This window comes from Anolis carolinensis, chromosome 2 (genome assembly GCF_035594765.1).
Source record: "Anolis carolinensis isolate JA03-04 chromosome 2, rAnoCar3.1.pri, whole genome shotgun sequence".
Taxonomy (NCBI): domain Eukaryota; kingdom Metazoa; phylum Chordata; class Lepidosauria; order Squamata; family Dactyloidae; genus Anolis; species Anolis carolinensis.
Window position 1 is genome coordinate 108,825,714 of NC_085842.1, and position 24,863 is coordinate 108,850,576.

Here is a 24,863-nt window from a genome sequence, read left to right on the forward strand (position 1 = left end):
TAAATAATTACTGTGGTAATCCAATCCAACCCAATTCTGCCATTGGACAATACAATCCAAGCACTCCCAACAGATGGCCAGCCAGCCTCTCAATAATAATAATAAGAAGAAGAATATCATATAATCCTAAGGTTAGGAGAGACCCCTAAGGATCATCCAATTCAACTTCCTTCTACCATGCAGGACGACACAATCCAACCACTCCTGACAGATGCCCATCCAATATCTTCACAATAATAATACACATCGAATCATAGCATCAGACAGTTAGGAGCCTAAAGGCCAGTCCAACCCAATAACCCAATTCTGCCATGCAGGACACAATCCAAGCACTCCCAACAAATGGCCACCCAGCCTCTCAACACTAATAATAATAATAATAATAATAATAATAATAATAATAATAATAATAATGTGGAACAGATTGAACCAGAAGAAAGTGTGGAGCTTTTGCAAGAATTTGATGAACCAGCACTTGAAACACCTGTTGAACCACCAGGAACCTTGACAGCAAGACAACAAAAGCTCAAGGATAAGATCATGGCTCATGCTGCAGCAAATGCAATAAGAAAGCAGCTCCCAACTCTAAAAACAGTGCCCAAGAGACACCTGGCGCCTCTCATGAAAGATGTGAATGCAGTACTCTCCACTGTCCAAATAACATCAATTGAACAAACAAACCAGTATGCATACAGTGCAGCAGTGATAGTAACAGAAGAGCTTGGGCTCCTACAACCAAGGCAGCCCCAAAGAAAATCGACTGGAAAACCAAAGTGGAAGGTCAGGCTAGAGTTGAAAATCAACAAACTTTAGATCAGATGCAAGTAACCTGAAAAATATAAAAGAGGAGAAACTGAAGAATGACAAAATCAAGCAATACCTGATCAGAAAGTACTGGCTGAATACCAGAAAAATTGAAGAAGCTTTGGAAATTGTGAAAGAACAAATTACAGCAACAGCCAGAAAAATTGAAAGATATGAAGCCAGAATCATCCAGTACAGACAAAATCAACTGTTTCAATCAGACCAAAGACGGTTCTACCAGAGTCTGAACCAAACAACAGACACAGTAACCATAAAGCCAGAGAAAACTGCAACAACAAAGTTCTGGAAAGAGCTTTGGGAAAATAATAAGAACTACAACAAAAACATTGTGTGGATAAAGGAGTTTGAAGGAAAATTCTCACAGAACAAAATGGAACAGATGGAAATAACAACTGAAATGATCAGCAAACGAGTGCAAAAAGTCAAGAACGGGACATCGCCTGGTAGTGATCAACTTCATGGATTTTGGCTCAAACATCTGATTAGTTTACATGGAAAAATGGCCCAACAATTCAATGAGATGCTGCAGAAAGGAAGTATCTGAATGGCTAACAACTAGAAGAACTTACCTGATACAAAAGGATCCAGCAAAAGGAGCAGCACCAGGAAACTACAGGCCAATAGCGTGTCTGCCCACTATGTTTAAACTACTGACTGGCATCATAGCTGACAGAATTCAAGACTATCTTGAAGAAAAAAACATCTTGCCAGATGAACACAAAGGCAACAAACGGAAAAGCAGGGGCACAAAAGACCAGTTATTAATTGACAAAATGATTCTGGAGAACTGTAAAAGCCGAAAAGCTAATCTTCACATGACGTGGATTGACTACAAAAAGGCCTTTGACTCACTCCCACACAGCTGGATCATCAAGTGCCTGGACGCCATCGGGATTAGTAAAAACGTTGGCACCTTTATTGAAAACATGATGGAGCACTGGAAAACTGAACTGTTTGTTGGAAATGAAAGCTATGGACTTGTCAACATCAGAAGAGGAATTTTCCAGGGAGACTCATTGTCCCCTCTGCTTTTCATTATTGCCATGATCCCTCTGTCAACAATCTTACAAAAAAAGAATCTCGGCTATCAAACATCTAAGAAATCTCACAAAATTTCACATCTGATGTACATGGATGACCTGAAGCTGTATGGGAAAACGGAAACTGAAATCCAGTCTCTGACTAACACTGTCCGAATTTTTAGCACTGATATCAGCATGGAGTTTGGCTTGGACAAATGTTCGACAGTGGCATTGAAGAAGGGAAAAATCACTGAAAGTGAGGGCGTAAATATGCCTAATGGCCAAACGATAAAGTGTCACCAGCCAGAGGCCTATAAATATCCGGGCATATTACAGCAAGACAACATCAAGCATAAACATGTGAAGACTGTGGTCAGTAAAGAATACACACAAAAAGTCAGAAAAATTCTCAAAAGCAAGCTCAATGGAGGCAACACCATCAAAGCCATAAACACCTGGGCCATACCTGTCATAAGATATACTGCTGGCATCATAAACTGGACACAGATGGAACTGGACAATTTGGACAGAAAAACAAGAAAACTCATGACCATTCATGATTCACTACACCCTCGCAGTGATGTTGACTGGCTATATCTGCCTAGAAGATCCGGTGGCAGAGGACTCTTACAAGTAAAACAAGCAGTCAAAGAAGAAGGACATGCCCTGGCAGAATATGTAAAGCAAAGTGAAGAACCTGCTTTGATTGAAGTCAAAAATCAGAAACTCCTCAAAGCACAGCAGACAAAAACCCAGTTCAAGAAAACCACACTACAAACTAGAGCTGACAGCTGGCACAACAAAACATTGCATGGAAAGTTCCTTGACAAAATTGAAGGAAAAGCTGTTCAGGAGAAGACCTGGCTATGGCTCACGAATGGGACCCTGAAGAAGGAGACAGAAGGACTGATCCTTGCAGCCCAGGAGCAAGCCATCAGAACAAATGCAATTAAGGCCAAGATCGACAAATCAGCTGATGACCCAAAATGCAGACTGTGTAAGGAAACCGACGAAACCATTGATCATATCCTCAGCTGCTGTAAGAAAATCGCACAGACAGACTACAAACAGAGGCACAACTATGTGGCCCAAATGATTCATTGGAACTTATGCCTCAAGTACCACCTCCCAGCAGGAAAGAACTGGTGGGATCACAAACTTGCAAAAGTATTGGAAAATGGGCACACAAAGATACTGTGGGACTTCCAAATCCAGACTGACAAGGTTCTGGAACACATCCGAAAATACATCATACAGTCCTAGAGACTTGGGAAGTGTTCGACTTGTGATTTTGTGATACAAAATCCAGCATATCTATCTTGTTTGGTGTGTCATACAATCTATATATATAAAAGAGTGATGGAATCAGGGCACCGGACAAAACAACAAAACTACAGGCCCCCCAACCGCGAAATTTGACAACACAACCCATCATCCACTGCTCTAGTTGATACAACAAAAAGAAAAGAAAAATAAAGTCCTAATTAGAGGGAGGGCAATAATTGTTTTTATCCAATTGCTGCCAGTTTAGAGGGCTAATCTCTCCCCATTTGGTCTCCTAGCAACCAACTCAGCCAAGGGATAGCCAGGGTTCAGTTAGGGGACAGGCAGACTTAGGCCTCACTTAGGCCTCTTTCACAGATTATCTAATTTGCACTGGATTGTATGGCAGTGTATACTCAAGGCCCTTCCACACAGCTATATAACCCATTTATAATCTTATATTATCTGCTTTGCACTGGATTATCTTGACTCCACACTACCATATAATCCACTTCAGTGTGCATTTTATACAGCTGCAAAGAAGGGGCCACATATAATCCAGTTCTAAGCAGATAATATAAGATTATCAATATACAGCAGAGTCTCACTTATCCAGCATAAACAGGCCGGCAGGATAAGTGAATATGTTGGATAATAAGAAGGGATTCAGGAAAAGCATATTAAACATCAAATTAGGTAATGATTATACAAATTAAGCACCAAAACATCATATTATACAACAAATTTGACAGAAAAAGTAGTTCCATGCGCAGTAATGCTATGCAGTAATTACAGTAGAGTCTCGCTTATCTAACATTCTGGATTATCCAACACATTTTTGTAGTCAATGTTTTCAACATATTGTGATATTTTGGTGCTAAATTCATAAATACAGTAATTACTACATAGCATTACTGTGTATTGAACTACTTTTTCTGCCAAATGTGTTGTCTAACATGATGTTTTGGTGCTTAATTTGTAAAATCATAACCTAATTTGATGTTTAATAGGCTTTTCCTTAATGCCTCCTTATTATCCAACATATTCGCTTATCCAACATTCTGCCGACCCGTTTATGTTGGAAAAGTGAGACTCTACTGTACTGTATTTACAAATTTACCACTAAAATATCACAATGAATTTAAAACACTGACTACAAAAACATTGATTATGAAAAGACAGACTGCATTGGATAATCCAGAACATTGTATAAGCAAATGTTGGATAAGTGAGATTCTACTTTAATATGAAATAATTACTGGGATAGAATAATGGAGAACAATATAATCTCCAAAACCAGGACAGTAAACAAAGACCAACAGGGAAAAGGGAAAAGCAGGGAAATTGGAAATTCCACAAAGGAAACAATCAGGGCCAGCTAACACCTCCCAACAAAAAATTCACTCAGGGAGGAAACAGCCAGGCTTTAAAGTTGCAAGGCCATTACATCCTAATGTTTTTCCTAATTGCAGCATTCATACTTGCCTCCAACAGACAAAAAAACCAATCAGAAATATTGTATATTCACAACCTTTAGGAAATAATATCCCCTGATGGCACAGCGTGTTAAAGCGCTGACCTGCTGAACTTCTGGACTGAAAGGTTTGAATTCGGGAGTGGAGAGAGCCCCCACTGTTAGCCCCAGCTTCTGCCAACCCAGAAGTTCAAAAAAATACAAATGTGAGTGCATCAATAGGTACTGCTCCGGTGGGAAGGTAACCCCGCTCCATGCAGTCATCCCACATGACCTTGGAGGAGTCTATGGACCACACCGGCTCTTCGACTTAGAAATGGAGATGAGCACCAACCTCCAGAGTCAGGGGAAAACGTTTACCCTTTACCTTAACTACCACCAATTCCTCAATACTTTATTTCCCATACCACCATACTTCGCCACAGCAACGCGTGGCCGGGCACAGCTAGTAACAATCCTGACACATCTTAAGATCTTACAAAGTTTTAAGATCTAATTCAAATAAATTGATGTTACACAACTATCTATTCCAGTGGTTCTCAGCCTGGGGTCCTCAGATGTTTTTGGTCTACAACTTCCAGAAATCCCAGCCCGTTTACCAGCCGTTAGGATTTCTGGGAGTTGAAGGCCAAAAACATCTGGGGACCCCAGGTTGAGAACCACTGATCTATTCAGAAATTCAATTCTCTCTGATTTTGTAGCTACGCTAGTTGTGTCTAGAGCTGTGGACTAATTCTCTCATCCTTTTTTCTTATAATAATAAAATGCAGCCCCTGCACTCCATGCTCTTGCACAGTTTGTTCCTAGTGCTTGATTATATTAACCACACACAGTGCTTTTGAATCTGGAGTACTATTGATTAAGAACTCATCTGGAATCTCAATCCCTGCTGACTTGGCTGGGCTTTAGAGAAAGGTCACACAACTTGTGATTGAGGGGAACTTCAAAAACATAAAGTATGAATCTTAACTGCTGTTGCTGTTGTCCAGTCTCCAACAGAACCATAAGCCCTGATCCAGCCAGGCCATTGCACTGCTCCCCACTCTGATTTCCCTGCAGACTGCATGGCAGTTCTTGACACCAATTTCAAAGAGGAATAAAATTATACTAGAACTAGCTGTGCCCGGCCACGTGTTGCTGTGGCGAAGTCTGGTGGTATGGGAAATAAAGTATTAAGGAATTGGTGGTAGTTAAGGTCAAGGGTAAAGGTTCAAACCTGTGGCCTTTCGGTCCAGAAGTTCAGCAGCTCAGCGCTTTAACACGCTGCGCCATCAGGGGATATTATTTCCTAAAGGTTGTGAATATACAATATTTCTGATTGTTTTTTTTTGTTTGTTGGAGGCAAGTATGAATGCTGCAATTAGGAAAAATGATTAGGATGTAATGGCCTTGCAGCTTTAAAGCCTGGCTGTTTCCTCCCTGAGTGAATTTTTTGTTGGGAGGTGTTAGCTGGCCCTGATTGTTTCTTGTCTGGAATTCCCTTGTTTTCAGAGTGGTGTTGTTTGCGATATTTTATGTGCTTCTACTGTCTGTGGCCCTGAGAAATCAGAGGATTTTCCAGACTTTGATGATGGGAATACTTTGTTGGGAGGTGTTAGCTGGCCCTGATTGTTTCCTGTGTGGAATTCCCCTGTTTATTTACTGTCCTGGTTTTAGAGATTATATTGTTCTGCATTATTCTATCCCAGTAATTATTTCATATTAAAGAAGAATCTCACTTATCCAACATTCGCTTATACAATGTTCTGGATTATCCAACGCAGTCTGCCTTTTCATAATCAATGTTTTTGTAGTCAGTGTTTTAAATTCATTGTGATATTTTAGTGGTAAATTTGTAAATACAGTACAGTAGAGTCTCACTTATCCAACATAAACGGGCCGGCAGAACGTTGGATAAGCGAATATGTTGGATAATGAGGAATTAAGAATAACCCTATTAAACATCAAATTAAGTTATGATTTTACAAATTAAGCACCAAAACATCATGTTAGACAACAAATTTGTCAGAAAAGGTAGTTCAGTACACAGTAATGCTATATAGAAATTACTGTATTTATGAATTTAGCACCAAAATATCACGATATATTGAAAGCATTGACTACAAAAATGTGTTGGATAATCCAGAATGTTGGATAAGCGAGTGTTGGATAAGTGAGACTCTACTGTAAATACTACATAGCATTACTGCGCATGGAACTACTTTTTCTGTCAAATTTGTTGTATAATATGATGTTTTGGTGCTTAATTTGTATAACGATTACCTAATTTGATGTTTAATTGACTTTTCCTGAATCCCTTCTTATTATCCAACATATTCACTTATCCTGCCAGCCTGTTTACGTTGGATAAGTGAGACTCTACTGTATATTTCTAATCTTATATTATCTGCTTAGAACTGGATTATATGAGGCCCCTTCTTCACAGCTGTATAAAATGCACACTGAAGTGGATTATATGGCAGTGTGGAGTCAAGATAATCCAGTGCAAAGCAGATAATATAAGATTATAAATGGGTTATATAGCTGTGTAGAAGGGCCTTGAGTCTACACTGCCATATAATCCAGTGCAAATTAGATAATCTGTGGAAGAAGCCTAAGTGAGGCCTAAATCTGCCTGTCCCCTAACTGAACCCTGGCTGTCCCTTGGTTGCTAGGCAACCAAGTGGGCAGAGATTAGCCCTCTAAACTGGCAGCAATTGGATAAAAAAAAATTATTGCTCTCCCTCTAATTAGGACTTTATTTTTCTTTTCTTTTTGTTGTATCAACCTAGAGGCGTGGATGATGGGTTGTGTTGTCAAATTTTGAGGTTGGGGGGCCTGTACTTTTGTTGTTTTGTGAATTGCCGTGATGCCATCACTCTTTTATATATATAGATGGTAGGGCGCTGGGCTCTTCAGACACATTTTTGTCCATGTTGCAATGAGGACATTGTCACATCTAATGTGATATTCTTAAGATCATTTTGTTGTGTTGTGTGTTTCTGCTTCTGTCTTTCCTCCTCTATTCTTAGGGAATTTGTTGTTCATTATGCTTATATGAAACCTGTGCATAATGCTTTCAAATCCGAAATGGTTTCTGTCACTCTGTGTAGGCATCTAGTATTATGTAAAGGTATTTTAAGCCAAAAACACAAACATGCTCAGATACAGAAGGAATGTTAACATTGTATCTATTACTATCCCCCTACACACACACACACAATATTTCCTGTGGATCCCTGGGAGACCTTTGAACAGTTACTATCCTTGTTAGTCATTAGGAAAAATCTATTGTTAGAATAACTGGTTCACCAGTTTGTTTTCTCTTTCCTCTCTTTTCTTTTGTGTTGTACATTTTAGATTGCAAGCCTGGGGAGAGACTTCCACGTCTTTACTATTTTCTTCTAATAGTATGTCACCTACATATCTCCAATTTTCATATCTCTTTCCACTGAGCCCCCTTCTACACAGCTGTATAAAATCCACATTTTCTGGTTTGAACTGGATTATATAGCAGTGTAGACTAAGATAATCCAGTTCAAATCAAATAATGTGGATTTTCTGCTTTGATAAAACAGATTATCTGGCAGTGTAGACGGGGCCTGAGTCTAATCCTATTTTGCATATTCAGAGAGCTGGCCAATGCAGCTTGTTAGGAATTTCAATAAATAAGCCCTACAATGCCCTTTTTAGAGGCTTGCTTCTTATGTCTCCTTGGCGGGCCAAAAGAGAGTGGGTTTGGCTTTCTAGAGCAAATAAATAAATAAATAAATAAAGTTAAAACTTGCAAAAAAAAGTTTGGCCTCTGGGTGGCTCACAGAAGTGATATGCTGCTTGGCTGCACTTCTCCATTCTTGCTGTACATGGAAAATTATCCTATTTATGTAGAAATATTCTAAAGATGCCAGATCCCACCTGATCCTGGAAGCCAAGGAGAGTCAGTTCCAGTCAGCACTTAGATGGGAGACTGCCAATGAACACCAGGTGCTGCAGGCCACATTTCAAACAAAGCAAATGGCAAAAACACCTCTGAGTATTCCTTGCCTTAGAACACTGTGAAATTCACAGGGCTGATGCAAATCAACATGAGGATTTCTTGGCAGGGTTTGCTCAGAGAGCCCGAGAGAGTGTGATTCACCCAAGGTCACCCACTGGGTTTCCACGACCGAGCAGGGATTTGAAGTCTGGTCTCTCTATTTCCTAGTCCAGCACTCAAACCATGAGCACCCCAATGGCTTTCAAATGCAGTCTTTCATACTGAACTGCTATTGTGTTTATGACCCATTTTGCAAAGCATTGGCCAAAACACCCTCAGAACCAAAGGAACTATTTTTCACGTTTCTCTCTCAGGCTGGATTTACACTGCCATAGAATCCAATTTCTGATCCAAGATTATCTACTTTGAACTGGGTTATATGTTGTTATGTTTGTTATGTTTATTTATACCTGCTTTTTCTCTCCACAAGAAGACTCAAAGCGGCTTACAGTAAAAGCATTTCAGTACAATTTTTTTAAAAATAATTTTATTGAAATTTTACTTGTACATAACAGTGATCCAGGGGAGGGAGACTAAAGGGAAAGGGAAAAATCGTGGGGTTAGGTTAAGGGAGGGGGGGGGGGTGGGAAGGTATGTGGGGAGCAAATAAGGGGGGTAAGGGAAAAAGGGTAGGGATAGATTGGAAAGGGAAGGGTGGGAAGGCCAAGGAAAGAATGTTGCCTAAAGTATGGGGGTCGGTTGGTTGACTTCCGTTCTTCTCTTCCAATATGGTTTCTTCTCTCTTCATTCATGTTCTTTTTTAAGGTACTCATCAAAATCTGCCCAGTTTGTTTTTTTCATGGCTTTGCCAGAATTACTCTTCATCCAAAAAGTTAAGTTGTCCATATCTCTTATTTGTATAATTTTATTTAACCATTGGTCTTTAGTGGGGGGTTCTTCTGATTTCCAATTTTTCGCCAAAGTTATCCTCGCTGCCATTATAAAATAAGTAAAAAGTTTGTCTTTATTTGTCTCCATTTTAATTACAGGATCGTACAACCCTAACAATAGAAGTTCTGGTTTAAAAATCATGTTTAATTTAAGAATCTTGTTACATTCTAGATGTACTATTTTCCAAAACTTTTCAATTTTTTTACAGCTCCACCACATGTATATGTAGGAGCCCACTTGATCTTTGCATTTCAGTACAATTTAAAATCTACAAATATAGAAACATTAAAACAGAATTAAATATCATTGATATTTTAAAAATTCAGTTAAAAATGTAAACATGTATACATTACAGGGATAAATGTTGAAACTTTAAATATTGTTTTTAAAGTATATGACTCCAGATTGAAAAACAAAACCTTTTCCTGTCTTTTTAAATAAACTTTCCCCATGATAAGGAAGGCTAAATACTGTATGAAACTGCAGCTCCAGTTCATAGACATCCCATGTTAATTTTTATTTTAAAAAGAGTTTATAACAGGGTTGCTGTGAGTTTTCTGGCCTGTATGGCCATGTTCCAGAAGCATTCTCTCTTGATGTTTCGCCCACATCTATGGCAGACATCTTCAGAAGTTGCGAAGTATATTGGAAACTAGGCAAGGGAGATTTATATATCTGTGGATGGTCCAGGGTGGGAGAAAGAACTCTTCTCTGTTGGAGGCAGGTGTGAATGTTGCAATTAATCACCTTAGCATTGAAAAGCTTTGCAGCTTCCAGGCCTGGCTGATTCCTGCCAGGGGGAATCCTTTGTTGGGAGGTGTTAGCTGGCCCTGATTGTTTCCTGTCTGGAATTCCCCTGTTTTCAGAGTGTTGTTCTTTATTTACTGTCCTGATTTTAGAGTTTTAAAATACTGGTAGTCAGATTTTGTTCATTTTCATTGTTTCCTCCTTTCTGCTGAAGTTGTCCACGGCTTCTCTGTGTAGTCTGACATTGTGGCTGTTAGCGTGGTCCAGCATTTCTGTGTTCTCAAATAATATGCTGTGTCCAGGTTTATAACATCTGGGATGCAGTTTCAATAGGTACCCAAGCATTTAGACATACGATTAAAAGAACTGCCCCTCATTATGGCAGTGTAGACTAGCTCAAAGCAGATAATCTGGGATCGGAAACTGGATTGTAGATCCAGTCTGAGGGGCAGGCGGAGAATCCAACCTGTGACAGTATTTCTTGGAATCATAAAATCATATTAGTTGGAAGAAACCTCGTGGGCCATCCAGTACAACTCCCTGCTAAGAAACAGGAAAAACACATTCAAATCACCCCCGACAGATGGCCATCAAGCCTTTGCTTAAAATCCTCCAAGAAGTAGCCTCCACCACAGTCCGGGGCAGAGAGTTCCTGTGCCGAACAGCTCTCACAGTGAGGAAGTTCTTCCTGATGTTCAGGTGGGATCTCCTTTCCTGTAGTTTGAAGCCTTGTTCCGCATCCTAGTCTCCAGGACAGCAGAAAACAAGCTTGCTCCCTCCTCCCTATGACTTCCCCTCACATATTTATACATGGCTATCATGTCTCCTCTCAGCCTTCTCTTCTGCAAGCTCAACATGTCCAGCTCTTTAAGCCCCTCCTCATTTTAGTCACCCTCCTAATATTCATACTTGGCTATCATGTCTCCTCTCGGCCTGAGAACTTAGTATTCCCCGAGAACCTCAGAGATCTCCGCCAACTGCGACCTGAGTGGCGAGCGCAGCTAGGCCCAACTGTTGTGGCTCGTGGTACTTCCGGTGTCTCTGAGGCCTAGTAGCTGTGGCTCGTGGGGCTTCCGGTATCTCTGAGTGTTTCCTGACAGAGGCAGGCTGGCTTGAATTGGAGAGGGCTTCAGCCCAGAGGGAGGCCTTCCTTCCTTCCTGGCTCACCCACTCGCTCGCCGGGGCCGGTCCTTAGCGCCCCCTAGAGGCCGGCCCCGCCTCCCTTCCCCTCCTCCCTCCGAGGCGTGCGCGGCGAAGGCGGCGCTTGGCCCAGGAGGCCCGCCTCGGAGGCATGGCCGAGCCCTGCGGCAGCACAGGGGCGGGGAGTCGGTGGCCGCTGTGGCTCTTCCAGGCGCGCTCGGCGGCGGGAGTGTGCTCCCTGCGCCTCCGCCAACGGTGTTTCGTGCCGCTGGGCCCCTCGGCCGCGCTCGCCATGCGGGACTACGACGACATGGTGGCCTTCCTGGGCGAGTGGGGCCCCTTCCAGCGGCTGGTCTTCTTCCTGCTCAGCGCCAGCATCATCCCCAACGGCTTCAACGGCCTCTCCGCCGTCTTCCTGGCCGGCATCCCCGAGCACCGCTGCCACATCCCGGCGGGGGCCAACCTGAGCGCGGCGTGGCTCAACGCGAGCGTCCCGCTGGAGGAGCGTGGCGGGAAGGTGGTGGCCCAGCGGTGCCGGCGCTACAGCCTCCGCGCCCTCAGCAACCTCTCCGCCCAGGGGCTGCTCCCGGGAGACGTGGACCTGGCCGCCCTCGAGCAGGAGCCCTGCCTCGACGGCTGGGACTACAGCACCGAGCCCTACCTTTCCACCATCGTCAGCCAGGTGAGCGGGATCCCTTCCTCGAAGGGAGGGAGGGAGGGAGGAAGGTGGGTGGGTTTTGGACTTCAACTCCCACAATTCCTAACAGCCGGTAGGTTCTCAAGCGGGCATGGGCACATTTCAACCCTCTCTCCAGGTGTTTTGGACTCCAGCTTTAACAGCTGTTAGTAATTGTGGGAGTTGAAATCCAAAACACCTGGAGGGCCGAAGTTTGCCCATGCCTGCTTTAGACTGGTTTCCTTTCAGGATCTCAAAGCGTTCCAGTCAGAGCTGTCATTGGGTTGCTGTGAGTTTTCTGGACTTTGTGGCCATTGTTCGAGAAGCATTCTCTCCTGATGTTTTGTCTGAACCTATGGCAGGCATCTTCAGAGACCTCACAAACTGAGGATGCCTGCCATAGGTGCAGGCGAAACGTCAGGAGAGAATGCCTCTGGAACATGGCCATACAGCCTGGAAAACTCACAGCAACCCAGTGATTTCAGCCATGAAAGCCTTCGACAGAGCTGTCATTATTAACCAACTACTATGCCACTTCAAAGCACATGGTTTGGTCTACAAGCACACACTCTTGTTTTCTGTGCTGTCATGATAACATACATGGTTTTGTTATTACATTCAGTGATATACAGAGACTATAATGATTTACAAGTTAGTACAAAAAAACACTATTAAGGATTCTGTGTGGGTTGTTATTGGGGGAAGTGGCATCATACCTTGCTAGCCTGGGGGGCACCAGGCCCAGTGACACCCACTGAATCCAGACCACAGACAGAGCTTGCCAGAGGAGTGTCTGCACACTGTAAGAAACACTTCCCCCTGCTCTGCTCCACTGTCAACTACAGCTCTAACTGTGTTTGGTGCATTTCCTGCCATTTTTCCTTCTAGGTTGAGCTGTCCCCAACACCACCTCATTTTTCAGAGAACGTGATAGTTCATGAGATATTCCCCCTCCATCATCATTCACAGAACTCCCAACCCATCTCCAGACTTCCTCTTCAGCACTTTCCCTAGTGCTTCTACGAGGCAAACTAGTGCAGCCTCAATATCCATTCCCATGATGCGAAATATGGGTAACTGTGTACAGTGTTCCCTCACTTATCGCAGGGGTTAGGTTCCAGGACCACCCGCAATAAGTGAAAATCAGTGAAGTAGGGGCGCTATATTTATTTTAATATTTATACATTGTTTTAGTAGTTATACACTATTTTAAGTCTTTATCAACCAATCGTGTATTGATAAATTGCCTCCTTCTCCCGTTGTTGCTTGGGCTCCTTTTCTCTCCCTTTGGCTTCTCCTTCCTCAGGCTGTAAATTGTAATTTTTTAATGATTTATAATAGTCTTTTAGAGTTTATTGAAAAACCGCGAAACAGCAAATCCGCAAAAAGTGAACTGCAAAGTAGTGAGGGAACACTTTATGGGGAGAACTCTTGTTCTATAGTACTTTGTGCATTCAGTAACAAGGAAGCAAAAGTTAAGGAACCTTACAGGGGGCAGACTGAAAAAGTCTTAGAGTTCAGCCCTGTTTTAAGGTGACATTCCTTAGGCACTTACTTTCTTTCCTTTAACCTTCTCAGTCCTGGGAGACAAGGGTATTATTGGATGGATTTGGGGGATTTCAGAAAGAAAGGAAAATAAGCATCATAGTAGATAGTTTGGCCACATTATATCTCTATGTGACAGCGTCCGTAGATTACTGTCTTATTTAAAATTACATATATTGCAATTTAGACTGTGAAATTTTTACATATAATGCTTTACATTTCTTTATGTCTGGCAAAGAGACATGGGACATTTCATATGAGAAAAGCCCTCCTGGAACAGCCTATCCAATCAATTTTCAAGAAGCCCAAATAATCCAGAACTTTACTAAGTTTTTAGAGTCTATAGCTTTGTAATTGAGTTTGCATGTTTGGCATGTCTAAATTAGCAAGTAATTGTCAAAATTGTAATTACTTATACACTTAACAATTGCTTCTTGATTTACATATGACTCTCCTAGTGATGTTACTCCTAATTCTCTGTTTCCTAAGTGCTCCTGAGTTTCATTAATGAAGAACGGCATAATTGAACTTAATTCATGTTTTAAATCAGGGGGCCTCAAACTTTTTAAGTGGTTCATGGTCCCTCAGATTGTTGAGGGGCTGAATTATCATTTGGAAAAAGAAAAAAAAAGAAAAAACAAATTCCTATGCACACTGCACATGTCTTATTTATAATGCACCCCCCCAAAAAACAACAACAATTATTTATTTATTTATTTGCTACATTTATACCCCACCCTCTCTCACCCCGAAGGGGACTCAAGTTGTATGTATCTATGTATATAAAAGAGTGATGGCATCAGGGCAACCCACAAAACAACAAAACTACAGGCCGCCCAACCTCGAAATTTGACAACACAACCCATCATCCACGGCTCCAGTAAGATACAACAAAAAGAAAAGAAAAATAAAGTCCTAATTAGAGGGAGAGCAATAATTACTGCCAGTTTAGAGGGCTAATCTCTGCCCACTTCGTCTCCTAGCAACCAATTCAGCCAAGGGACAGTCAGGGTTCAGTTAGGGGACAGGCAGACTTAGGCCTCACTTACGCTTCTTCCACAGATTATCTAATTTGCACTGGATTATATGGCAGTGTAGACTCAAGGCCCTTCCACACAGCTATATAACCCATTTATATATTATCTGCTTTGCACTGGATTATCTTAACTCCACACTGCTATATAATCCACTTCAGTGTGCATTTTATACAGCTGTGAAGAAGGGGCCTTATATAATCCAGTTCTAAGCAGATAATATAAGATTATCAATATGCAGTAGAGTCTCACTTATCCAACATAAACAGGCCGGCAGGATAAGTGAATATGTTGGATAATAAGAAGGGATTCAGGAAAAGCCGATTAAACATAAAATTAGGTAATGATTATACAAATTAAGCACCAAAACATCATATTATACAACAAATTTGACAGAAAAAGTAGTTCCAAGCGCAGTAATGCTATGTTGGAATTACAGTAGAGTCTCACTTATCCAACACTCGCTTATCCAATGTTCTGGATTATCCAACGCATTTTTGTAGTCAATGTTTTCAATATATCGTGATATTTTGGTGCTAAATTCATAAATACAGTAATTACTACATAGCATTACTGCGTATTGAACTACTTTTTCTGCCAAATGTGTTGTCTAACATGATGTTTTGGTGCTTCATTTGTAAAATCATAACCTAATTTGATGTTTAATAGGCTTTTCCTTAATGCCTCCTTATTATCCAACATATTCGCTTATCCAACATTCTGCCGGCCCATTTATGTTGGATAAGTGAGACTCTACTGTACCGTATTTACAAATTTACCACTAAAATATCACAATGAATTTAAAACACTGACTACAAAAACATTGATTATGAAAAGGCAGACTGCGTTGGATAATCCAGAACATTGTATAAGCGAATGTTGGATAAGTGAGATTCTACTTTAATATAAAATAATTACTGGGATAGAATAATGGAGAACAATATAATCTCTAAAACCAGGACAGTAAACAAAGACCAACAGTCTGAAAGCAGGAAAATTGGAAATTCCACAAAGGAAACAATCAGGGCCAGCTAACACCTCCCAAGAAAGGATTCTTCCAGAAAGGAAGCTGAGAAGGGAGTGAAGCACTGAGTATTACCAAAGTCATTATTATTATTATTATTATTATTATTATTATTATTATTATTATTGTGTTGCAGTCAACCATGAAAATGAATACAATCTGGTTCCAAGTATTCAATAACACTAAAATCAGAATATATAAAAATTAATGTGGTATAATAAAACAGAACAATACAATCTCTAAAATCAGAACACTAAATAAAGAACAACACTCTGAAAACAGGGGAATTCCAGACAGGAAACAATCAGGGCCAGCTAACACCTCCCAACAAAATATTCCCATCATCAAAGTCTGGCAAATCCTCTGTTTCCTCAGGGCCACAGACAGTAGAAGCACAAAAAATATCGCAAAGAACACCACTCTGAAAACAAGGTTATTCCAGACAGGAAACAATCAGGGCCAGCTAACACCTCCCAACAAAAAATTTACTCGGGGAGGAAACAGCCAGGCTTTAAAGCTGCAAGGCCATTACATCCTAATCATTTTTCCTAATTGCAGCATTCATACTTGCCTCCAACAGACAAAAAAAAACCAATCAGAAATATTGTATATTCACAACCTTTAGGAAATAATATCCCCTGATGGCGCAGCATGTTAAAGCGCTGAGCTACTGAACTTCTGAACCGAAAGGCCGCAAGTTTGAATTGGGGGAGCGGAGAGAGCCCCCACTGTTAGCCCCAGCTTCTGCCAACCCAGAAGTTCGAAAACATACAAATGTGAGTGCATCAATAGGTACTGCTCCGGCAGGAAGGTAACACCGCTCCATGCAGTCATTCCACATGACCTTGGAGGAGTCTACGGACAACGCCGGCTCTTCGTCTTAGAAATGGAGATGAGCACCAACCCCCAGAGTCGGACACGACTGGACTTAATGTCAGGGGAAAACCTTTACCCTTTACCTTAACTACCACCAATTCCTCAATACTTTATTTCCCATAAGCCCATACTTCGTCACAGCAACGCGTGGCCGGGCACAGCTAGTATACAATATATTATATTATTAGCATAGCACAATATTAGCACTATATATTACTATATTGTACTATACCATTATACTGTATTATTAGTAATATTACATTTAATATATAATTAATATTATTATATTATACAATATTATTATATTGTATTATTGTTGTTGTTGTTGTTGTTATTATTATTATTATTATTATTATTATTATTATTATTATTAGACGCCCTGTGTCCTGTATTGGGTGAGAAGGGCGGGGTAGAAATGCTGTAACAAATAAATAAATAAATAAATATTATATTGTATTACATTAAAATATTATCAATATTATATGTATACACAATATATTATATTATTACCATATAATTCATTTACAATATTTCATTTACAATATTGGTAAATGAAAGAACGATACAATATTTTAAAATAAAAATAATTTTAACCAACATATTGTAAACTTATCAAGATTTCAGTGGGAAGTGTGGGCCTGCTTCTGGCCATTGAGATAATCAAGTAGGATTGTTGTTATTGTGTGCCTTCAAGTCATTTCAGACTTTGAGCGAGCCTAAGTCTAAAACTGAGGGCGGGGGCCAGGTAAATGGCCTTGGAGGGCCGCATCTGGCACCCGGGCCTTAGTTTGGGGACCCCTGTTTTAAATAATTAGTCGTTTTCTGTTTGGCAGATACTTGGTCATAGTAGCCTTGTAACTGCTGGGCTACTTGAAGTGAGTGTTGGGAATGGGGAACAGTAATGAGAAGATTCAAATCAGGACAATATTCAAATGAGAGTTAAAGCCCGTCATGAAGGTATATCATTTTTTCATATGATAGGATAAATAAATGTGTAATAATAAAGAGAGGAAGGACAATGAGATTTGAATATAGTGCTGGCAGGAACACTGAGGCTACATGTTATAGACTGGCTATAGGTACTGTATATATAATTATTGTGTTTCAAAAGGCCAAGAAAAGAGTATATGAACCTGAGCATACTAATGTAGATTTGCTGGAACATTGGGAATACAGTACACTATCATTTATCAGTTTCATAACCTGCTAAATTGGCCTTCGAGAAGATAACCAGAATCCCCCAAATATAATTTAAAACTCATCTGTTTAAGAAGTCTGCTTTGCCTTTTGAAGCCTTCTTTTCCTTAAAATGCAATATCCTACTCTAAAAACTCCTTTGAACTTTTTTTTATTGTTGAGGCCTATGCTGGACATTTTTCATATCCTGTTTTCACTTTAAAATCTACTTCCTGCCATTCATGATTCTTTCATCTCTTTATTCCCACTTCCACCTGTTTATTGTTTATTAACAGCATTAATTCAGATTCCAAAAGTTTGATTTCTTGGGGAAGATATGTTGCTGTGCATCTGTCCCGTGGAGATGCCTTCACAATCTTGAGGGTTCTTGGAGCCTATTTTGCTGCCTGTGATCTATGAATTGTGTGCAAGTTTTTTAAAAAAATAAACAACATAGTCAAAACCCTGAACCTTGCTATCCCCCTGCTCCTCCGGTTTCAGGCAAGTATGTTCAATAGTCATGCTGAGCATAGCAAGTTCTAAAATTGCCTGGCTGGAATCTTTTATGTTTGTGAACTAAACTTTCTGGTAATTCACTGTCATGTGGACAGTTCATACTTAAGAATTTTAATGAGATGAAATCCAAACTAAACAATTCTGATCCAAAGTCAGCATGGGTGTTTTTAAAAGTTTACTAAATATTGTTTTAAAAAATAGGAAGGGAGGAGGAATATAGCAGCATTTTTAATACTAAATAGTTTTTATTTTTGCCTGAGATTTCTTGGATATACTTCAGATGCTATATGCCGCAAGAATCTAACATAGCATGTTCTTTAAACATTTTTAAGTTGTATAATCTCTTAAGTAAATCAAACTGAAAACATCAGTTATTTAGCACTAATATTTACAGCTTTATAAATATAATTCTGAAGAATTCCAGCTTGAACTATTTAACAGTACTGTAGTCCTTGGCCTTTTCAGGATGAGGACCCAATTGCTAAATACAATATGAAATATCAAACCCATGTTATCAAACACCATCCTGTTTGTACCTTTTTATAGTTGCTAGAAACTGAGGGAGTGTGACTTGTTTGCTTGTTCTTTATATTCATAACATTATGCAAGAAGGGAGTGAGCGACCTAGTCCACAAAAATCAAATGCCTCCTTGGAAAAGTGAGTAGCCACAGGACTTTGAAGATCAGATTATGAGGTTGCCCGTGAAGACAGTATTTGTTCACTTGCCACAGATATTCTCTTCTTGAGCCAATTGATTGAAGGCGTGAGTACCATATGGCCTTCTTAAATTAACTCTATACATTTCAAAACAGTTTCGTCACTGAAGAAAATATGGTTGATCACCAATGCCAGAAGGGCATGGCCCTTTGATTTTTTCTGAACTTTTGCAAATGCTTGATTCCATCAATAATAATGTTGTTGTTTTTTGTATAGCTGTCTGGCATAGGTCCTGAAAATACTACATTATGGTGGTTCCATTCTTAGTTGAATGGCCAATCCCAGAAACTATTTCTTTGAGATACCTGAATGATTTATCTACTAAGCTCAATGAACAAAGAAGTAGTTTGGAGTACTCCACCACACTCTGAGACAGCATATTCCACTGTTGAAAAACTCTTACCAGCAGGAAGTTTTCCATAATGTTTAATGGAACCCCCTTTCTTGTAGTTTGAATCCATTTGTCCATGTCTTAGTCTCCAAAGCTGCAGAAAACAAATGCCTTTAATACATTGTCTTTTTCAGATATTTAAACCTGGCCACCATTTCACCTTTTAACCTTCTCTTCTCCAAGCTAAACATACCCATTTTCATAAGGTATGCCTCATAGGGCATGGTTTCCAGGTCTTTGATCAATTTGGCTACTCTTCTTAGACATGTTTTCGCATGTCAATGTCCTTCTCATATTGTGGTGCTCAGAACTGGACACAATATTCTAGGTGGCATTTGGCCAAAGCAGAAGAGAGTGCTACTGTTTCTTCCCTCAAGTCTAGACACAATACTCCTGTTGATGCATCATAAAATCACATTAGCTTTTTTAGCTGCCGCATCACACTGTGACTCATGTTCAGCTTTTAGTCTACCAAGATTCCTAGATCCCTTTCATATGTACTGCTGTCAAGCCAAGTGTTACCCATCCTATTTCTCTGCTCTTCATTTTTTTGTTTTCGTTTTTATTTCTTTATTGCCTAGTACCTTAAATTTCTCCCTGTTGACATTCATTTTGTTAATTTTGGCCAAGCTCTAATCTGTTAAGGTTATTTTGAATTCTATTCCTGACATTTTTTTAATTACATAAAGCTATGTTATAAAGTAATTAAATTTTGATATATGAACAAGTTGGTGATGCCCCATGAAAGCGGCATAACAAAGCAGCCAACAAAGCAAAACACTAGCAGTCATCTCTGAAAATCTTTGAGCCTTCATCACCTTTTCATGAAATACAGCTCTACCTAACATGTCTTTTTAGAAGCTGATATACTGTAATGCTATTTTTTTTACCTTTAATCTATATTAACTCAGTTTTTGTAAAGTGAGTTTTTTCTATCTTACTGTATTTTGTCACTTCTTGTATTACTATCATTTCATTTGAAATTAAATTGTAAAATAAACTGTTGAAAAACTGGGATAAAGGGCAAACCGCTTCAAGGCAAACTGTATACCAGGTGAGGCAGTTCTTTATAAAGATAACGCTAGTGTGTTAAAGGTAACTGACACCCATATCTTTAAACAGCATTCAGTGTAATTTCTCCTTTGAGCACTTCATATTTACAGCTATTACGGTATATTTGATAAAATGGCAGCATCTAAATCCTAATCTTGTAAGTTACTCTAAGAATTCATAGAAGAACATCTGTACATCTAAAGCAGTACTAAAGTAAGACCTTAAAGGAATGTAAACAGATGAAGCCTATGCCTGTTTCATCAGAACTAAATTCCATTCTGGTTAGTGAAATTTAGTCCCTGCTAAGTATTCACAGGATCAGAGCCTAAAACAATTGCTTTCATAAGGGCAGGCAGCATATCTAAATCTGAAATCCTATACAGTACAGCCTTATCAGCAACTAAGTGCTATTAAAACAAAATGGGTGCTGCTACTGAATAACATTATGAGTTAAATGCTTTTTCTACAGAAGTAGTTTCAGCAAGCTGCACAGAGCCCTCATTTGAAAGAGGCTGACAATCACAAATACAGTGTTTCCTCACTTATCACTGGGGTGAGGTTCCAGGACCACCCGCAATAAGTGAAAATCCGCAAAGTAGGGACGCTATAATTATTTTAATATTTATACATTATTTTAGTAGTTGTACACTATTTTAAGTCTTTATCAACCAATCCTAAAAAAGTTTAAAAGCAATGCTTTTGAGTTGGAAAGATTAGCTGTTTACAAGAAACGTTGCCTGCGGGACGCCCAACTTGATTCACTCAGTCTTTGAGGAGGCTCTTTTTTACTGGCAGTGCATGGGGTGCAGACCCACAATTAATAAGGACATCAGCCCTGGCCTTGTCTTATTCAACTGCTGAGTACGCCTGTCCTGTCTGGCACAAGTCTGCCCATGCGAAGCAGGCGGACATAGCACTGAACGAAACATGCAGAATAATCACAGGATGCCTTAAACCTACACCTGTTGATAAACTCTACAAGTTAGCTGGCATTGCCCCTCCTGACGTGTGACGGGAAGTTGCTGCTAACTGTGAGAGAAATAAGGTCGAACATTGTGAGAGTCACCCACTGCATGACTGTCAGCCTCCTCTCACCAGACTGAAATCAAGAAAGGGCTTCATGAGAACCACCATTCCTCTTGATGTTCCTCCAGCAACAGCACGAGTGTCTCTCTGGGCAGCTAAACCAGGCAATTCTAACTGGATGCCCCCCCCCCCCCATGAGGGTCTTCCTCCAGGGGCAAACCAAGAATGGGCAACTTGGAAGTCCCTAAACAGACTCAGAAGTGGAGTGGGCAGATCAAAAGACAACTTGGAAAGGTGACAATACCTGGAGGAATTCTCCACCTTTTGTGACTGTGGAGCAGAACAAACAACTCCGCATATGTATGCTTGCCCACAAAGTCCTGCCTTATGTGTGGAGGAGGAGTTGCTTAAAGCTACGGACAATGCGGTTGCTGTTGCCCACTTTTGGTCTAAAACTATTTAGCTGCTTGTGATTTCCTTTACTTCATCACTTTTAAATTTATTTATTATGCAATGCTTTTGACACGAAATAAATAAATCAACCAAAATCCTGTGTTGATAAATCGCCTCCTTCTCCTCCCGTTGCCACTTGGGCTCCTTTTCTCTCCCTTTGGCTTCTCCTTCCTTAGGCTGTATATTGTAATTTTTTATGATTTATAATAATCTTTTCGAGTTTATTGAAAAACCGCAAAACAACAAATCCGCGAAAAGTGAAACGCGAAGTAGTGAGGGAATACTGCAGTTGTATCTTAATTCATGCATGGTTTCAGCAAAGCTTTGTTCCAGTATCTATTTTCACTTCTAACAAAACAGTGTTATATGATGAAAGTTGAAAGCCTTTGCATGTGATGAAAACATCAGTCTTTCCCCCACTGCTAACTAATTTACATACACCTAAAATTAAGGGACAGCACTGCAGACATACAAATTTATTTCAGAGTGCTAACTAATACAATGTAGTATAGGAGAAGAGCCAGAGGGTAGCCCTCACCTTGCTTTATGTACAGTATTTTCCTCTCTAAAAGAAGCACTAGAGAGCCTGAAAGTGGAACAAAGGGAAGGAGAACTGTCCATCCTCACCCATCCAGTATGTCCCTTCCCACTGACTTGAGCAAAAGTCATTACAATTCTAGCTTATATTGAAAATGCAATGATTTTTTAATCCTAAGAACCCATTATGTTAAAGACACGACAAGTTTAGCAGGGTGGCTGATTTCCCTCCACTCTCAATGTAATTGGCATCTCTTAGCTTTTAATTGTGGTATTTTTACCTTTTGCAGTTGAATAACATTTGTAACCTTTCACCTACTTTCAATTTATACCTTGCTCAACTCTCTATAATCTCTTGACTCAGTTGTGCCAATTTGTCGCCTGCTTGGCTGCCTACCTTGCTTTCTTCTGCCAGTCAGTCAGGGTGACCTTTGTCTGAAATTGAGTCTCATGTGATCTCTAAGGGGAAAAAAATGTTTGGCTTTGAAACACATTCATTTCCATTATCCAGAATCATTAATCCCCCTCCTTTACTCTGCCAGGGGGAATATTGAAATATACAAACTGTATTTCTGTGCCTTCTTTCCTGAGAGTAGTTGCACTGAATGAAAAGGAGTCAGGGCTCAGGCTACATTTCTCTGTGAGTACAAAAGGGCTTATGCTACTAAAGACTCCTGGGAGGAGTTGAGCAACTCTTCGCATTGTAGTCCATAGTCCACAATACTCTGCAATGTTATATGGTCCTATCTGATCTTTCTGATATAAACAAACACAATTCCTTCTTGTTCAATTACTCAAGAAAACAAATGAAACAAATAAAAAGTTACACTACAGTCAATATTTAATTAGGAAAAGGGTTTGTACACTTAATAAAATGGGGGAAGAGTATGTTTCATCAGGTTTGCCTACAGAAATATGTTTAAGGGGAAACAAGATTGAATCAGTCATACAACTGAATGTTAGCTACCCCAGCCTTATCTTGCCATGTTATCTAGTGCTCCAATATCACCAGTGGTAATTCGCATTATGCCTCTAAGTAGTAGCCATTCACATTGCTTCTGGCTGTTTTCTAACTCCAGTATCTGAGTAGTTCTCCTTGAATGTATACTTTTTTTTGACCTACCATGACTGTACCACAGGGCCTTGCTTTGATGCCATTTAGAGCTAGACTGGACCAAATTATGAGGATGAAACCACCATCTTCAGCATGAAACATAGAACACATGTGGTTTATTTGCAGATATTTATTGAGTGCCACTGGGTTGGAATGATTTTTAAAAGTTTAAATTGTGAGTTCAGTACCACTGCCATATTTGAAGTACTGTACCAGTGTCCACAGTTTCATTTAGATACATCTGATAAAATATATTATCTAGGCATTTCTAGGTACTCTGGCATGACTCAATGGCAGACCTGCATAACCTATGTCCTGCCAGACTTCAGCTCCCAGAATTCCTGACCATTAAACAGACTGGCTGGGGCTTTTGGGAGTTGGAGTCCCAAAACCTGGAGAGCCGCAGGTTGTGCAAGCCTGCTGTATGGTTTTCTTGGGCCAGAAGTCCTTCCTTTCAATAGCATTTGTTATTTGTTATTCACATTTTTGCATATCCATGTGAAGTCTGGTAATGTATTCCCTATAGTTATGAGGATTGTACTGCTTAGAAGGTGAATTCTGAGGTGGATTCTGACTAGCCAGTCCAAAGACTCCCAAGTTGTTTGGTTTTGTTTTGGCCTTCCACCCATCTAGACTCCTGGTAGTGGCCCTCTTCTGACCAAAATAAAAACGACTTGCCCTTTTTTAAAGCTTCCAGAAACAATCTACATTTTTTAAAAAGTTTTTAAAGGTTTCCCTGTACTAAGTATTTTTTTAACCTGCATTTCTTTTGAAAGACAGAAGTGCCTTTTGGCCATTGCAAGGTTTTTGGAAACCCCATGGCAACAACAACAAAAAGACATATGACAGAGATCCCCAACTCCGAGGCAACCTTTCCTTGGTACTTGCACAAATTTGTCTTTGTGTAGCCTTGACAAGATTGTTGACATCAAAACCATGTTATCTTATGCCGAACTTGCCAGCTCTGTAATATGAGAAACAGGTCTTCTCCATGAGAATCCCTGTAGGTTAGACCTTTGATATGACATATTGCTCTTGTAATTTTCCAGTCCAAACACAGCACATGCAGCTCTGTTATTTTATACAGGAGATAATTTTGAACATAGCCTCTGGGAAAAGTTGTGGCTGTCTAACTAAAAAATGACAAGCTGTACATGAATTAACAGAAATGTTCTAGATATTCAATGTATATTAAAAGGAAGTTGGTTTATAAGTTGAATCTCAATTAGTTTCACAACTCATGGTTTTCCAGAGATGATTTTCACACAGGAAATAATGGTAGTAGCCCTAAAAATGAAGATTATATACATGAAAAAACATTTTGGCTTTTTCACCATTTTGCTATCT

At 40.0% G+C, this 24,863-nt stretch overlaps 1 protein-coding gene across 4 annotated transcripts in view; it reads left to right on the forward strand.

Annotated features, from left to right (window-relative positions):
• Positions 1-11,324: 11,324 nt before the first annotated feature.
• LOC100566860 (organic cation/carnitine transporter 2) overlaps positions 11,325-24,863 on the forward strand; it is a 40,038-nt gene continuing 26,499 nt past the window's right edge. For 2 of the 4 annotated variants that reach the window (XR_010003852.1, XM_062973889.1), the window contains exon 1: positions 11,325-12,059. Coding sequence is in view for 2 of the 4 variants with exons in the window: in XM_062973889.1 (XP_062829959.1) it covers positions 11,529-12,059 (531 nt within the window). In the remaining 2 variants the exon portion in view is untranslated. The remainder of the gene's footprint in view (positions 12,060-24,863) is intronic. The other 2 variants (XM_008104731.3, XR_010003851.1) reach the window with 2 other exon arrangements.